This window comes from Numida meleagris, chromosome 6, assembly GCF_002078875.1.
Source record: "Numida meleagris isolate 19003 breed g44 Domestic line chromosome 6, NumMel1.0, whole genome shotgun sequence".
Taxonomy (NCBI): Eukaryota; Metazoa; Chordata; class Aves; order Galliformes; family Numididae; genus Numida; species Numida meleagris.
Window position 1 is genome coordinate 18399953 of NC_034414.1, and position 18336 is coordinate 18418288.

At 37.7% G+C, this 18336-nt stretch overlaps 1 protein-coding gene across 11 annotated transcripts in view; it reads right to left on the reverse strand.

The window, feature by feature from the left end:
- Nucleotides 1–18336, reverse strand: part of SHANK2 (SH3 and multiple ankyrin repeat domains 2) — a 344725-nt gene that overhangs the window by 278167 nt on the left and 48222 nt on the right. For 10 of the 11 annotated variants that reach the window (XM_021402182.1, XM_021402180.1, XM_021402178.1 and 7 more), the window contains 7 exons: nt 13244–13447; nt 11663–11734; nt 10965–11073; nt 10555–10706; nt 9679–9846; nt 6237–6353; nt 1776–1853 (listed from right to left, as the gene is read on the reverse strand). In XM_021402182.1, coding sequence (XP_021257857.1) covers nt 1776–1853; nt 6237–6353; nt 9679–9846; nt 10555–10706; nt 10965–11073; nt 11663–11734; nt 13244–13447 — 900 coding nt within the window. Of the gene's footprint in view, nt 1–1775; nt 1854–2252; nt 2689–6236; nt 6354–9678; nt 9847–10554; nt 10707–10964; nt 11074–11662; nt 11735–13243; nt 13448–18336 lie in introns of those variants that run through there. The other variant, XM_021402187.1, reaches the window with a different exon arrangement.

Genomic DNA, 18336 nt, shown 5'->3' on the forward strand with positions numbered 1-18336 from the left:
ACCATTTCTTACATTCCTTACAGCTAAAAGTAAGACACAACAAAGTAAAGAGATAGAAACAATTCCCTTTTAAGCAAGTGGATGTGGAAGCGATAGAACAAAGCCAACCTGATTTTCTGTCCTTCTGTTTGTACAGAAGGAGAGGATGTGTCAGAAGCTCAAGTATCAGAAGTGTTAACATATAATAAATGATAACAAATAGAAGCATTTTATTCCATAGGGGCAGGGATGGGTGCACTTCCACAATTAGTCTCTTCTCTTGAGGTAATTTCTCCTGTCTCTGTGCTCGCTTGCTATTCCAATTTTATTTGGTTTTAGCTAGTCACCCTTCAATCCTTGAGGCCCTATAACCATCAGCACTAGCATTTACAGAGATTTCATTTTCTGTCTCTTTCCAGTGTGTTTTTCTAATTTAAGAGGAAAAGCAAAAACTTTGCAGCAGTAAGTAGAAAGAGGAAGACAAATGGAAATTATTTTGCTTTCCAACCAACCTCCCTACATAATAGCCTAAAACAAAAAGAAAAGTCAATCTCAGATACAGAGAAATAAAATAACCTGATCTCCCAAAATAAAGGGATAACACTGAAATCCACCCCTTGAAAAATTAGGGATTTCTCTTTTCCATTTTTAATCAACCAATTAAATCACTCCCTAAATAAGGTGCAGTTAGAAGTATTGTGTTCAGTGTATATTTAGATGTCAAACTATTAGCAGTTTCAAAATGGTCCCTAAATTCATATGCTATTTCCCTAGTCTGGGGAAAACTGAACTTCCCCCAGAGAAAACAGTAATCTGCCTGGAATTTGCAAGCAGAGCTCTTAAGTTTGAGAGACACAAACTATGTCCAAAAAAACTCAAAATACAGAGATAATTAAAAAAATGTGGAATTATTTTGCCAATTTTTTTTTAAGAGTCTGATACTTAGAGGCATAAAGAAATTTGAAAAACCAACTCAAAGACCTACATGGACATGCAAATATTCCATCAATTTCAGTTGTCAAAGAAGGAGAGAAACTGTCTTATACTTTGGGTGTTTTTTTCTGGGTTTTGCATGCAAATGTGGTTTTTTCATTACTATTATGCTAAGCTAAGATTATCCAGTTAAGGACCAGAATGTAATGGGAGACAGAGTGTGCAAAGGTAAATCAGGATTTCTTATTGTTTAAAGAATTCCTGATTTTTGGGAAACAGACCCCTCATATTTCATAAGAGGACAGTTCCATTTAGTGGTATTGTGCTATCACTCTTCCAGAAACACTCTTTTCTACAGACTGAGGTTTTTTTTTCCTGTTATTTTTTCTTAAAACATTGCAGCTTTCATCTCTATTTCTCACATGCCAGTTTGTGTTATGAATGTTTTACTGAAAACCAGACTAATTAAGACTGCTTCAGAAATAAGGGCCTAAGGTTGTCAGACATACCTGGCAACTCTTTTGGACAATTTTCTTCCATTTGGATTTTTTAATTAAGCTTTCTGATAGTACTTTAATATAAGCAAATAGTGGGAATAAAACATCTAGCAAATTTTGACTAATCCAAAGAAAGGCTTTTCTTTACAGAGATGACAATTCAACTTTCACCACTGATAGGGCACTCAACCCAATACTGTCCCTGAAACACATCCCAGTTCCTTAGCATCACACCTATGGAAAGAAGAATGCACAAACCATGTTACAGAGAAGTAAGAGGCGGGTTGTTGTTTGTTTTCGGGGTTGGGTTTTTTGTAGATATTGAGCAGCAGGAGGAAAGAGCATTCATATTTTATTTATTTTTACCTGAAATGGAGACTGGCTGTTGTAATTCTTAATCTCCTTGTTTGCTCCCCTGAATAGCAGCACTCTGGCACAGCTCTCCTGAAAATGGTAGAAAAGTAAACTTCTTAATAGAGGTCCTGAAGAGAGGTTGAGGCCATGACATGTTTGGTATGTATTTCCTTAGATAAGAGCAGCAATGTCAAATATGTATACAAGCCTGAGTAATGAAGTTACTAAAGTAGTATTTTTATTATTTTTGATAGGGCTTTACATTCTTTGAGATGTGTTAGAGAAAAATAACTTACAAATGTAAGAAAAGTAGACAAATGTAAGATAGAAAAATTAATAAGATGTTTACAAGAAACTGTACTTGGAAAATTCCATATTTAACAAGTTAGATTCTGCAGAAAACATTTTTGTTAACAATGAAATTGGCTCCCATACAGTTTTTGCCTATTTTGTAGGGAAAACAGTACTGTTCAAGGAACAGTAAGGTACCTGTACGGAAGTATGTCCTTCGTCACAGCTGAAAATTAAACAGAGCAGTTTTACCAATTGCATTCACTTATTCTATTTGATGGTTTTGTTTGTTTCCTTCTACTTCTTTTGTTTCAGGTGTTGTGGGGTTTTTTGTGGTTTTTTTTGCTGTTTTGGTTTGTTTTTTTTCTCAGCCTCAGTGTTGTAATATGATGGAAAGTGCTGCAATGACAGCAGAGCAGCAAGGTCCCAGGATGCAGTAAGTGAGAATCTGCTCAAATGCAACAGCTGTGGACACAGAAATAAAGGAAAGAAGCTGCTTACCCTCAGAAAGCCTCAAGTATGCAGGGGTCTCCAGTGAGATACCTTTGCCTCCACTGCCAACCCTTAAATGAGGTCTGGGAAGGAGTGGATCCTGGCTCCACGAGGTGCACTGCATGCACCTGAGCTCCCCTGGGTCGGCCCTGCCTTCCCACCAGGTGCTCAGTCACTGGTTCAAGCCGTGACCTAGCATTTCTGCTACAAGTGCTAAATATTAATATACGATTCATGTATTTATTTCATTTACACAGAATTATTTGGGCTGGCTATCCACACTATACTGTGAAATCTTACATTCTCTCTCTTCCCTAAAAATTATTAATAGTTAAAGAGCAAACCAAATGTGATCTTTCTGCTAAGGAAAAGAGAAATGCATGAGTTAAGTCCTTCTGAACTGCAGAAATCTGTAAATGAAATCCTTTAAAAACATTTTTTTTTTCCAATTAATACTTAGTACTCTGAAGTCACTAGTCTACACCATTCTGAAGTATGACTGCTTGCAACCTGCCAGAAATTTTCTGTTGTTCTAGCATGCTTTTCAAATGCTAGACTTTTTGACTGTATTTCCTATATGTCATACTTAGTGTTCATCTTCATCAGGTCCTGCATCTCGGCTGGGGCAATCCCAAGCACAGATACAGGTTGGGCCGAGAATGACTTGAGAGCAGCCCTGAGGAAAAGGATTTGGGAGTGCTGACTGATGAAAGTTTCAACATGAGATGGCAGTGTGCACTTGCAACCCAGGATATGACTGGCCTTCCGGGCTGCATCAAGAAAAGTGTGACCAGCAGGCTGAAGGAGGTGATTTTGCCCTTCTACTCTACCCTCCTGAGACCCCATCTGGAGTATTGAGTCCAGTTCCAGGGTCCCCAACAGAAAAAGGGCATGGAGTTGCTAGAGCAGGTCCAGAGGAAGGCCACAAAGATGATCAGAAAGCTGGAGCACCTCTCCTACGAGGACAGGCTGAATGAGCTGATGCTTCACAGCATAGAGAAGAGAAGGCTCCATGGGGACCTTATAGCAACCTTCCATTACCTGAAGAGGGCCTGCAGAAAAGTTAGGGAGGGACTTCTTACAAGAGCATATAGCAACAGGACAAGGGGAAATGGTTTTAAAGAAGGTAGATTCAGAGTAGATATTAGGAAGAAATTCTCTACTGGGAGGGTGGTGAAATGCTGGAACAGGTTACCCAGAGAGGTTGTGGATGCTCCCTCCCTGGAAGCATTCAAGGCCAGGCTCGATGGGGCTGTGAGCAACCTGGTTTAGAAGGAGGTGTCCCTGCCTATAGTAAGGGGGTGGAACTAGATGATCTTAAAGGTCCCTTCCAACCCAAACCATTCTGTGATCTGTTCATATTTCACAACATTTTTCTTTCCTCATCATAAGCATTTCTACTAATTTTGTTGTGCTTTCCAGATTTCTTGTCATGTTACGGATTTCTACCAGGTGATGTATAATTAATATAGTCTCCTTCACTTACCTCAATATGCGTACTTAAGGTGTATTACCTGTAACTCTAAACATAAAAATACCTAGATCAATATGTAAAATCTCTGGTTTTTTTTTTTTTCTAATTTTTCTGTATTCTTGTAATGCTACAATGGGATGGAAAGTACCGTGACAATAGCAGGGCAGCAAAGTCTTTGGCTACAGCAAATGAGAAGGAAAAAAGCTGCTTACCTTCAGAAAACCTCAGGCACAAAGAGATCTCCAGCAAGAGATGCCCTAACCTCCACTGCCAACCCTTAAATGAGGTCAGGGAAGGGGTGGATCCTGGCTCCACCCCTTCCTGTTACTCAGGTGCATTGCATGCACCTGAGCTCCCCTGGGTTGGCCCTGCCTTCCTACCAGGTGCTCTATCACTGGTTCAGGCTGTGACTTAGCATTTCTACTGCAGTTCTATATTAGTGAACATAAAAAAAAAAAAAATTATAAAATAAAAAAACAACTTTAAAAATCAAGAATTTATTCAGTTGAGCATTTAGCTGGCAATTAGGAAAACAGAATTGCTGAAATCCTGAGAAAACTCCCTGGGGAAAGCTGAAAGGGAAAAATTCAATGGGTAATGACTCCATCTACAGGAATCAAAAGGAAAAAAGAATTTTGCTGTTCCCATCCTCTTCAGCCAGAAAAGGTCACAGTTCCTTCCTTCCACATTAGCTAACAACAACTTTAAATTACAAGGGACACTGAAAAAATCAATGGAGGTTACAGTTCACAGCACTGAGAGAAAAAAAAATGTTTATGTTTACATATTCCTGATTAAGGAAAGAGAATCATTACACCATAGTAAAATATCCAATCTCAAAGCCAGATATAACTGGCTATGAAAATACCCATAATTTGTAAATGAAATTTCAGTGAGGGCCTCTAAGTGTTCCACAGAATGATTTTTTTCCACAGAGGACAACAGAACACATCTGTACATGAAAAATACTGTCATTCAATAGGATTCCAATTTTCATACTGCATAACCTTTGCTAAAAGTGTATGATCTTATAAACAACTATGGCTATGAAAATACTGCAATAAGGTGTTAAAATAATATAAAATTTTAAAAAATATGAGAGAGAGATGAGTTCACATTTTTAAGTTTATATGTGCACTATGGTCCAAACTTCAAAATGCTTACTCAGGAAAAATGAAAGTTTGAAAATATATTTTTAAAATATTTGGCAAAAAAGCTTTCAGTTTCTTGTGTGTAAGTTCCCGATGGGAAGCTTACAAGCAAAATTTTTGTTGAGAATGTGAATTTTTCTTTTCTGGATAGAAATCTTGACAAGTGCCAACTTGCAGAAACTTTGAGTGGCTACAGAAGTGAAGAAATCGTGCTAACCTTAACCTAGTTGCTCTGGGTACTTAATGGCCTGTTGAAGCTTGCAGACAGTGAGCAACAAGCAGTCCCATAGAGGCACTTTACCTACTGATATGCTGCATACTTCAAACAATAATCAGCATTTGTGAGGAAGAATTGTACGACAGGACTCTGAATTTATTTCAATTATGACACACACATCAAGCCAGCAGACTTGAAAATTGTCAAGTTATTCTCCAAAACCTATTTTTAAAACTGTTGAGGTTGTTTTAGACATAGTTGAGGAATCTGCTTTGATAAGACTCCCGAAAAAGCCAAGATGGTAATTAATTAAGAAGCAGATGCTTTAACAGATGTTTTGCTAGTTAGTCACATCTCATGACTTGTGTTTTCCTAATTCAATGTAACATTGTACATGCTGTATTTTAACACAGTTGTAAAACTCATTCCTTCTCCACCATACATGCAAAGAATGTCGAATGTTATCAAATCAAAATGGTTCTTTTATTTGCAAATGGCTATAAAACTTGTAAACAGCAGAGAATTAGACAGCTTCTGTACAATCTAGAGATATAATCCCACAGTATTTTCTAAGTATTTCTTATTTAATTCTAACTTAAATTCTAGCAAAACAGCAATAAGTTCTGAACAGGAAACAAGTATTTAAATATGATACTAAAAACATAGCTCAGTAATTCATGGTGTTGACAGCTTTTCCATAGGATAGGTACAATCTTGCTACCAAAGATGAGCAGCCTTTATATGTAATTAGTGAATAAAATGCTAATAAAATACAATGGTGCTTAATTATGTACTTTCTAGTTTCCAACACCACTGTTCAAAAGCAGGGAAGGTAGACACCTGCTCACCTGGTTATAAAGGGCACAGATGTGCAGCGCTGTGTTTCCCGAAGCATTCTGTGCACACATGTCAGCACCATAGAAGAGGAGGTGCTCCAGATGTTGGACATGTCCATAACGGCAAGCCTATGAAGAGATGTGTTAATGGTTCAGTTATCATACAATCTAGGCACATCAATCAAGCATTCCAGGTCCATGTCTTTTTATCAGAGAAGATACTACTTTACTTAGGACCTAACTTTCAAAACCACCTCTGGACTGCATGACAAGACTCATCTGTACACATGTCTGTAGGCTGAGATACGTGCTTTACAGGTCCAGCAAATCTGTGCAAAAGTTTAAGTATATCCTTAACAATAAACTATCAGTAAAAAACAAATTTTGATATTTTTATAATATATTCTTAGATAGGATATATAAACAGAACCAGTATTCTTATTATGCTCATCATGTTTGACAGTTGACAGAAAATACATTTTTGTCCTGCAAATATTTGGGAAGTTGTCCACTAGATGGCACTAAAGACGACAAGATTTCCAAAGTCTTCTTTTAAGGTTTGGGTCCAAATAGTTCAAATAAATATCTTCAGATTCTGTGACATCAGTAGATGCACCATGTACACAAGATCCACAAGAGTGTTACTTTCAAGTGTTTCGCCACTTAACTTTTAACACTTTCAAGTTTTACTTTCAGACACAAAGCATTAGACTTTGAATAGTTGGAAATAAACTGATACAGAATGAGACTCCACTAAAATTTGAAACTTCCCTGATTAGCAAATAAGTTTGAGAAAAATCACATTCCTTCCGCTCATCAGTCTCATTTACCTGACTCCTTTCTTCGCTGTGGCACACCAACTGAGCATCTCAAAGTTCATCATATTTTTACCTTGACATTGTCTCAAATCAGTATATTTCCTATACAATAACGTGGAATTAAAGCTGAGAGATACAGATATACAAAATCATTCAATCTGCTGTAGGTATCTAATTACAGTGACTTCACTGGGAATTATATCACCTGCACATCTTGCAATTTGACTCAGAAGGATTAAGTGTACTGCCAAACACAAAATTAAATGCAACACATCTGGGAGTGAACTAGATTTCCCAAATCCCAGACTAATACCCTAACCACCATATCTTTGTCTAATTTCAGATGTCATCATATAGAAAGAAAAAAAATCACCAGTGTTTTATTAAATAGTTTATTTATTTACAAATTATTTGCCAAAATCACGTCAGCTGATGTTAGAACGGGAAGGTTTAAGGTTGGGCAACAGAAAGCAAGCAACTGAAATTGTGCAAAAGGGAGAAAGAGAACCAAACCAAAGCTGTGTTTCTGACTGCAGGGGAGATTAGACCAAATGTACAATAAGCCATAATAAGCTATCAGCTCAGTCCAATTTCTAAAAGTCAATCAACAGCTACATATGAATGTGCAGGTGTCCAACTTTCTATTCTTCATACGACAAGCTGGAATAAAGCCAGGCCCTTCCCTCACCTTGCTTCCTTGCTAGAGCAAGATTTGACCTTCTCTTTCTCTTTGCCAATCTGACAGAAATGCTTACTCAGCTTTTTGGGAGCTCTGGAAGATAACCAATACAAGGGAAACACATTTCCCCTAGTTACAGGGGTATACATGCTAGGTGAGCTGCCCAAACTGTTCATCGGGGCTCCCTGTTATAGGTTACAGAAAGGGATGAGTACACCCAGAGGAAGTTTATTTTACTCCTATTCTTGCACACCAGAACACTACTTTTTTCTCATTACTACAAGGGTAACTCAGAGGCTTATTTTCTGCTGATTTTCTAGTAAATTAAAAACACACTTTCTAAAAAGTATTTCTTTGCCATGCAAAGTAATTTTGCATTCCTCATGCAGACAACATATGTGAATGTATCATATCACCATCTTCCTTAATTCATTGAGGAATGCTTGGAGAATGGCTGCTCCATAAGCAGTGCCTTCTATCTTATTATGACGTTGGCCCACAACCTCAGAAGCAGATTTTGGTGGTATGGCAGCAGATGTCGAACCTTCCTATCAATATTCCATTCCACTTGGATGCTGTACAACAGATGGCAGCAGAGGGGCAGTCTGACAAAGTGACATCTGACATGGAAGTGCATAAGAAGCAAAGGTGTGCAATTGAATTCCTCCATGCAGAAACAGTGGCATCAATTGACATTTGCCAATGCTTGCTGAATATTTATGGAGACCAAACAGTGAATGTGAGCACAGTGAGGCTGTGGGTGGTGCATTTCAGCAATGGCAACAGTGATGTGAAAGACAAGCCACATTCTAGACAGTCATGCACAATTGTCATATAATGAAATGAAGAGTGTCTTGATCAGCTCATCTGCAGGAACTGGTGATCACTTCTTTGAAAAATAGTGTTTCGCAGATGAGAATTGCTGTATCAAATAGTGTTATTGTTCTCTTTATATCTGCTGTTGTTTCCATGGAAATAAATAGGAGGCATTACTATTGGAGCAACCTACATACTTTGATCTATACAGTCCATTTCCTTCACGTGCTCAGAAATGATGGCAGTGCATTAATTCTTTTTACTTCTTACTGGAGGTGGATCCAAACAATCCAGATTTGAACACACAACACACAGTAAAAAAAACTGTGTTTTTGTCAGATTCTTTCCCAAAACCGGGTAAGAAAGCTATTTCCCATTTCTTTCAAAGAATAGAAGAAACAAAGTTGTGTACTAGAAGGACTTGTACATAGAAAAGAAACTGAGCCTAGGCAACCTATGTAGGACTGTAAGGTTTCTTTGTTTTGTTTTGTTTTTTAGAGCATGTTCCCATTTTTTTCCACCCACAGAATTTCTAAGAAAAGAAAAGAAAGACCATGCACAAACAGCAAAAGAAAAACAATTAGAATCTCAGTTTCCGTAAATACAAGGAATTAAAACTGAACTCAGATTATGAGTTTGCAAAGATTCAGCTACCTGCAGTACAACATACTACATGGTTCTAGCAGCAGAATCCTGAATCTAAATCTTCCCTAAAAGTTCTAAGAGGAAGAAGAAAGTATGCCTGACAGGTAAGAAGCTTTATCAGGGAAATTAGCATTTCGTTTCTAACAAAAAAATTTATTTATATTTTTTTCCTTTTCTTTCTTTTTTTTTTAACTAGTGTCACTAAGATGCTAATGAACTTCAAACTTTCAAGTGTCCTTTGGATAAATATGATTAGCAGGCAGCTGCAGCAACAACTTCTGCAGTAAAATCTACAGTAAGCATTTGTAATAGCAAGATGCAAAGCAATAAACAGTAACTCCATCCTTCAAAGTGCACGGGCTGAACATATACAAACGGTATTCAAAACAGTGTTCAGACACAGAATTTATATGGCATGTTTCTGCACATAGAATGTACAGGAACAGTACATTTCCCAGCACAATTTGAATTCTAAGCAAAAAGTAATCTTCCCTACCTGATGAATTTCTTGCCATCCATTTTCATCTTTGCAGCTAACTGTAGCATGTTCATGAAGAAGCAGTTCACAGCAGTAAGGATCCCCTCCCACAACAGCAGTGTGGTACAGTGGTGTCAGGCCACAGCTGTCTTTGTAGTTAGGAGATGCTCCAAGTTCTAAGAGTGTCTGAAAACAAACAGAAACTGTGAAAACTGCTTTTTGAAGGGACTTATAAGTGAAAAGGGACTTCACAATAGGCTGTGGCAAACAGTAAAGCAAGGAAAGACCTCAAAAGAAGGAGGACCTAAAGGAATCTACAGGGATAACAAGGTAAGGATGAATGACAATGTACAATTTAGATCAATTTCAGAACTGGCATTCTGAAAACACTTCATCACCTTGGAAAAACATTTACCTCTTCAGTTACAGAACACTTTATCAAAAATATCATGTAATTTGAATATGTCAAAAGGAAATAAGCAAATGCCATAAACATAAGATTTAATCTACTGTATCAAGGTGATTTAAGAATACCTGTTAAAATATAAAAGAAGACAGAAAAGACTGTAAAGATACAATGCCGAATCCATATCACTGGCATTTGCTTTCAAAGAGATAAGCAGTAATAACACTATCACTATTTCCTCAAGCAGATCTTTCCCAATCTATCAATCAATGAACAACATTTCACTACTCTTTTTTTTCTACCTAAAAATCAGAAGTTAAAAGGCCCTGTACTGAAAGCAAATCCTATGATTCGGGAGCCTATAGAGCACTAGAACAAACACAAATTAAAGGATCCAGTGAGGATGATATAGTAATTAACTGAAAGCAGTCTCCTTCATATATTTTTATGCATAAAATAAAGTATAATTTGCTACTGAAAGCACCTACCTTGAGGGTTACTTGGTTCTTGGCTCTGGCAGCTTTGTGCAGAGCTGTCATTCCATCTTTGGCTCTGAAGTCTAAATGTGCTCCTCCGTTTTTCAGAGCTTTTATCACTTCTACTGTATTGTCAAGTTGAACTGCCAAAGTTAGTGGTGTTTCTGAAGAAGAGAACAGAATATACATGAAAAAGAAATGATCAAATTTTTAAAAATGAGCATTTGCTTTAAAATCTTTTAAAACATTAAGTTAAAAGTATTGATCAAAGAAAATCATGTATGATCATTTTTCTCCTTTGCCATAAGGATACCATTAGGCTAAAGATACAAAGGCAAAATGCATGAGATTTAACCTGTTAATCAGTTTAGGCTGAGCAAGACCAAGGTACTATGTTATGTTGCTACTTTTATTGTTCTGACCTCCACTTTCTAGGTCATGATAGTTGGGGTCCAGTCCTCGGTCCAACATTTTTGTGATTTTTTCCACTGAGAGATGGTGGACATGATCCATAAATTTTCTCAAGTTAGCCTGAAATAAAGAGTGACAAATGAATCATCCTCTGATCGGAAAGGAAAATTTTGACTTAAAATATTCTGTCACTATACATATATTGACATTGTTGAACTAATTCGCACTCTCGAAGAACCCAAATTTTTACCATGAGTATACATCAGTTTGTAAAGTTCACAGCTGGTAAAGTTCAGGAATCAAACGCAATAGGAAGATCTGGCTGTTCATAATTTTAACAAAAAATGAATGAAAGATTAATTTAGTAAGAAATTAGATTAGTAAGGTGATCATTATTATTCTGACCAGCAAATGAGTCTGACGACATAGATCAGCATTTTTGCAGCATGCTGAAAACACATCATTGTATTTGCGTAGTAGCGTTCACTAGTTATTACTCGCACACCTGTGTAAGAGTCAAACACAGGTATTTTTCCAGGAGCAGAATTCACAGATCACAATTCACATCCCTGTCAGTGTGGGAAATACATGTTGCTTGCTGTTCTGCAATTCACTCTGGTGGTAATGAACTTCTACTTATTTCCAGCTTCTCAGAAACATTACTTTTCTGAGTAGGCAATTACTAACTTCCCCAGTAAATTGGGCATACCTTTGTATGAAGCTTGGCCAGCTGTTTTTCATCAAGATTGAACTGTTTGTACACTCTTTTCTTGTATCGAAACTGAGAGGGAAGAAACAAACAAACAAACATACAAAAATTAAACTATACTATTTTGCTTAAAAACTAGCAATAAAAATTTTTCTGACTTTACCAGAAAGGATTATCCATAGTGATGTAGATTTAAGTAATATTCATAAAAAAGACCTACTATTTTATTTTGAATATAAACCTACAATCAGCCTTATGCATAAAAATGTGTTATTATAGTTGTACATTTCATGGAAGCAAAATTTCTATCTTGCATAAATGTACTCAGATGAGTGGAATTACATGGGAAATCAGATCAGCCTCTAGAATCTACATAAATAAGGAAGAATTACAGTGAAAGGAGCTTACTCCTAAGGGCATCTCTGCACTTTCATTTATAGTCTCAGACAGAAAGAAGGCCTGAAAAGGCACATTAAATTAAAAAAAAATACACATTTCAAAATATCAGCTTAGCACTTCTGAAATTTAAATTTTCAGAAACAGCTCCTGTAAAATCCCATAATCAACATGGGCAGAACATGGGAGCAGTTCTCCTGATGTTTAATGGGACTGATCCTGTGGATGCAGTTCACGGGATGCTCTCTTTTTGTCTGAAATTCAATCTCTGTGAGCAGTTTTTTGCCCTTTGGCTAGCATAGAAAGGTCTATGGCCAAAATCATGGCGTTTACATAGTTATAATGTGTTATCATCTCATCATAATATACACAGTTCAAAGAATGCAGCACATTTGTTGGACAAGACTACATTGAAGGAAGATTTAATACCAGATTCTATAAAAGTCCACTTTTAACCCCCACACTGCAACCCTTTAGCTGCTGTGAGAAGAATTTTATCTAGTGAATGTTTATTAAACAGAGCTCTGTAATAGCAGAGAAAATAACATAGTTATTTATTTTGCTTATGGCTATAATATGAACATCAGTGACAACTTTCAGAAATAAACTGCTGGACAATTAAGGACTCAAAACTCTCTCTGGACCCTGGTTCTTTTTTCTTTCATTTGTGTCATAGTAGGGAAAGTTTATTAACTATAGATTATTACTGGATGATGTACCACCATACAATCAACACTAACATTAATTAAATGCTAGTTTTGTGCCTAGCTTCCTAACAGAAAGACCCTCCTTTGGCAGGAGACAAATGGCTATTATTAAGCAGCTGCTACCCTACTTGGGTAAACCTAATCACACACCGAAAATCTTAATCCAGAATCTTACAATTCTTTCTTAAATCACAGACTACTGTCCTAAAACACATCTCCTATGTCCTCAGGAGACAAAAGTCCCCAAATCAAATCTCCTAAAGGGTCTGATTCTTTGCAGAATTTGGGGGTAATATGTAGAATACCTCCACCAGCAAACAAACACTAGCACTCCTGAGAGAAAGAGTTCAAGTTCATACTTGCTGGTTGCTGTTTCTCAAATGCAATTTAGGTGCACGTAGAAGCTTCAAATACAGTTTACAGTATGATCTGTATCAGAGCAATACAACAATATTTCAGATTTTCCATCTAAAAATACCTCTAGGGAAGGAACTCCTTTATTCACCGGCTGTGGGTATTCCCTGAGAAGTCGTTCCTCATCCAAGAACTTCCCATCTCTACCATTGCTTGCTGGCTGGAACAGTCCATAATTCAGGACATCTTTCAAACTCTGATTCAAAGTGCACAAAATTCGTTGCTTTGCAACCCACACTGAAGCTTCTGGGTTAAATCTAATGCATTTCTGCAAAGAGAAATGATAGAGGAAATTTAAATAATGAGAAAACATTCAAACAGTATATCATATTATAAAATTTACAAGCGTTGTATATATGTACTAAATCTGCACGTGCCATGACAAAGTCATGTTTCACCAAAACACGGTAGTCAGTTAAGGTAAGTTTATCTTGTGGTAAGTTTATGAGAGGAACTATCTGATGCGAGGCAGCAGAGGACTTGAAAAACTCAGAAACCTTTGCAAGTTCTCAGCTACTGAGCAAGCTGAAATTTTGGACTTTAAGAAGTTTAAGTATTTCATAGAACATCCTGAGTTGGAAGGAACTCACAAGGATCACCGAGTCTAGCTCCTGGCTTCACACAGGACTACCCAAACCCTGCGTCTGAGGATGCTGTCCAAATGCTCCTTGAACTCCATCAGGCTTGAGGCCATGCCCACCACCTCTGATGAAGCACCCTCTCCTAACACCCAACCTGACTCTCCCCTGTCACAGCTCTATGCCGTTCCCTCAGGTACTGTTGCCGACACCAAAGAGCAGAGCTCAGCGCTGCCCCTCTGCTCTCTGTGAGGATCTGCAGGCCAGCATGAGGATTCCTCAGCCTCCTCTGCTCTGGGCTGAGCAGACCAAGGGATCTCAGGTGCTCCTCATACCTCTTGCCCTCCAGACCCTTCCCCATCTTCGTAGCCCTCCTTCAGATGCTCACCAATAGTTTGATGTCCTTCTTATGTTATGATGCACAAAAGTGCACACAGTGCTTAAGGTGAGGCCACACCAAGTGCAGAGTATGGCAGGCGGCAGGACAATCCCTCCCCTCAACAAGCGAGCAATGCTGTGTTTGAATTACTTAGCAATTAGATCTCATAATCAAATTCACCAGTACGAGCTGCCAAAAATGCTTTAACCTCACCATTGCTTCTGCACTGCTCAACTCGGCAGTGTCTGCTGGCATCTTTTTGTAGTCCTGAGGCCATCCATAAGAAAATGGTTGCAGTTTGTCTTTTTGAACTAAACTTATTTATCCTGGCAAGCTCAGCATATATCCGAATGTCATCTCTGATCCCATGAACACAATCAACTAACAAATTCATGTATTTCACCTGAATTTTTACTAGCAAATACATAGGTCACAATTACCTTATATGCTTTCAGTGTCTTCTTGACCATTTTGATATTACGTAGCAAAAACTTTCAAAAGTGAAAAGCGCAAGCAGGAGCCAGAAGAATTCCAATTCACAACTGTTTTTACCTGAGCAAACACTGTAGCCAACCAGCCCTCCATGTGCACTCACTTTATCAGAGTAGAAAGGGCTAGCTGAAGCAGAGGAGTTGGCTGTGCTTCGAATTAATCCTCAGACAGGAGGACTGACACTGTGACGGCCTCTATTTGTCATCGCTGGCTGGCAGTGCCATTGAAGCTGCTGTGATAGCATCTTGCAGTGGCATGACCAAGTGAGCAAGATAGGCACAGCAAAATTGGGTCCTGTCCAGCTGCACTGTGGCCGGCCATGAATTATTAAAAATTACCACTGGGATTGTCTTTCACAGCAGTTTTTCAGATACGGCTCAAGTACTGACATCAAGGTATTTTGGGGTGTTTGATGGGAGGCTGACAAAATGATGGAGAAGGGACCAGCAGCTGGCAACTCCAGAGCATGCAAGCAGAGACTGTGGTAAGTCAACCCCTAGAAATAAACTCCTTGCTCTGTTGACATGTCTCCCCTTCCACTCCACAGCTGTAGACAATTTCTGCTCTGCGCCATTCTTTCCTACCTACTTTTATTTTTTTGTCCCCAAGTAATTATAGATACCTTCCATGCTTTTAATACAATTGTCTTAAATTTATTTTATTGGTTTCCAACTTGCAATGTGCTCAGGAGGTGCTTTGACCTAGGAAATAACTGATAGCTTTAATCCTTTATGTTCTTAAATATAATTTAATAACACATAATTTAATATGTTCTTGAATATATTTCAATTTAGTTATGATTAAAATGTAATCAAATGAAATATCAAATTTTGTCATAAGTAAAGTTGGCTAGAAAATAGCATTCATTCTGCTTTTTTTTTTTTAAGTTTCAAGGTGTTATGTGAAAAGTTTTGTATTTTGTTGTTTTTAAAAGGGGATATGATGGAGAGAGGATGGCAGAAGGAAGATATGAGCAGTCCTGGAGTGGTATTACACTGCTTTGATTTTAATTTGTGATTGTAGTTTAATCATGATTTTTTTTTAAATACACCTTGAGTATTCAACATGCTTCATTTAATATCTTCTTGTGATCTATCTGTTCTTGATTATGTGCAAACGTTGCAAATGACAGTGGATATTTCTAATTCTCAAAGATATGTTAAACTGGCAAAATTGTAAATAATTTCACATTTCTTCAGAACATATTTCAAAGGAAAATAAATCTATAGGATTTAAGCACACTCCATCAGTAATGCACAATATTTATCTACTTAAATGCTTCACTTTCTACACACTCAACATTGCCACATTTATCTAATGTGTGAAGAGAGGCGGTAAGAGTTTAACCACCTGCACTGGACTGAAACATCAGGGAAGAATTCTTCTTGTGGAGTAGCTCAAAGGCTTGCTTTAAAATGAGTTATGTAGTGCACATATCACCATTACGTTTCTACCACAGTGAGTATGACATCTTATAGAGACCTCAATAGCAGAATGAATACAGAAATACTTCAAAACTAATAATTTTACAGACTCATCCTATCTACAGACTATCCTATCCTATCCACCAATTCACAAGTGCTCTTATCTTTATATATGTATAAAGATTACTGAAACTGTACTATCAACTTTGCCAAAGATTTTCAGCTCCTTAGTAGGGCTGCAGGGCCTGATTTTAGAAATACAAAAGTATTGATATTCATTGAAAATTACGGGATTTCCATAAAATAGAAATATCAGCCTTACAGCCAGAGACAGACACAGCTAAATGGGATTTAGGGTAATCCATTCTGGGGCATAAAACTGTCTAAAAGTAAAATAAACAAACAAACAACACTTCAAAACAGAAGTCTGAGTCTTTCTAAAGAAAATAATCTTCTTTGAAAGCGTGTTCTGGAGTAAAGGAATTAGTGTGCTTTAGTACAGTAACAAGACTCCCAGCTTTTCCGCAGCAAGATGCAAAGGCTGCCAGCAGTGGAAGCAGACAGTGCTGGAATGCCAAGAGCAGGTGCCCACAGCCACTTATAGCTGTAGTTCACCTCATGCAGGTTTCTGCAGAAGGGGACAGGTGAAGCAGATCAGGAGGGTGTCAGACTGAAGGATTTTACAAGCATGTCAAACCTTCACAGATACCAATCCTTACTAATTAATGCATAACAAACAATTCTGCAAATGAAGCCAACAAAGGTATGTTCATAGGAGGATGGGATTATTTGTCTTTATCACGTAAATAGCTAATCAGTACTTGACTTGGAATGAGTTCAAAATCCATACAGAAAACTTCTATCAATGCATCAGTGTGCATTGTAAATAATGAGATATCACAAAATCTGATGTCAGTACACTGGGATTTACAGCCTGCTTGAGGAAACCAAACAGTCCAGCAGGCAGACTGAGGGCCGCTTTCCATTCACTGGACTGAAACATACTGATGGTTCTTGCACTTCTACAGAAACACAGGCTATAGTTCACAAGGCCATAACGCCTCAAAAAGTACCAAGACCCTAAATTACTTTTCTCTTGTACCAATCTGTTTAAATGAAGGAGAAGTTAAAAAGCCTAGTACGAAAGTTTAATTTCATGGCAGAGGTCAAGCTTGACCTGTGTTCTGAATGGCTTCAAGGTCATTCTGGGGTAACAGTTGTTGGCAGCCTATCTGACATAAATCCTTTCTTTCTTCAGATTCATTGGATTGGCAGTGCAGTGCAACACGAGGCAACAGAAGAGACTATCCTCTTACTGAGCACAACTCTGCAACTGGGGTGACCATGAGAATATAAGACAGCAGCTGAGTAAAAAAAGCCAGACATCTTTTTCTAGCAGGATACCTTTGATGACTTAATAATTAAAAAATACAGAGAAGTGGTGTAAGTGTAGTGGAAAAGAACTTTGGAAATACGTATGAAACAGATACTTCAGCATGATAGATGGATGGGATCTATTCAGACCAACTTTCTGTTGCATCCCAATACCAGATAAAATGTCATAGTTTGCCTTGAAGCCTGGTTACTTACACTATAAAAATTAAAATCAAACCAAGAAAAAAAAAAAAAGAAAGAAAGCAGAAAGGAAAAGCCCTCAGTGACTGAAAAACTGACAAAATCACACTGGGCCACTAAAAATCCAAACCTAGCAGCAAGACAGTATTTCAGCGTTGGTTGATGAAATGTGAGAACTGTGTTTGTAATATTAGAGCTCTTCAGATCATGAGAGATATAGTCAATTATAATCTCATACCCTGAATGCTGGTGAGAGGAAGTTGCAGTCAAGAACTGGAAGCAATAGCTCACCCATGCCAGCTAAAGGGAATATATTAATTCATTGTGAGTTACGTTCATGATACAGAATCTCTAAGGAATAACATTTATCCATTCTAAGTCAATCAACCACAAAATTTTTTTCATCAGACTCATGAGGACATCAATCATACAGAACTGTGCTGCGACAGAGGAACACTGACAAAAGGTTTATACACAGCCCCCAAACTGTGACTGCCAGACTATCAAAACATAAGTTAATCCTTTTGATAGAAGATGTCAGTATTAATGATTTGACAAACAAAATGAGGAAAATGCAAATGAGGATTGAATATCTCAAAAAAAAAGACAAAGACAGACAGAAAGAAAGACAGAAAGAAAGACAGAAAGACAGAAAGACAGAAAGACGGAAAGACGGAAAGACAGAAAGACAGAAAGACAGAAAGACAGA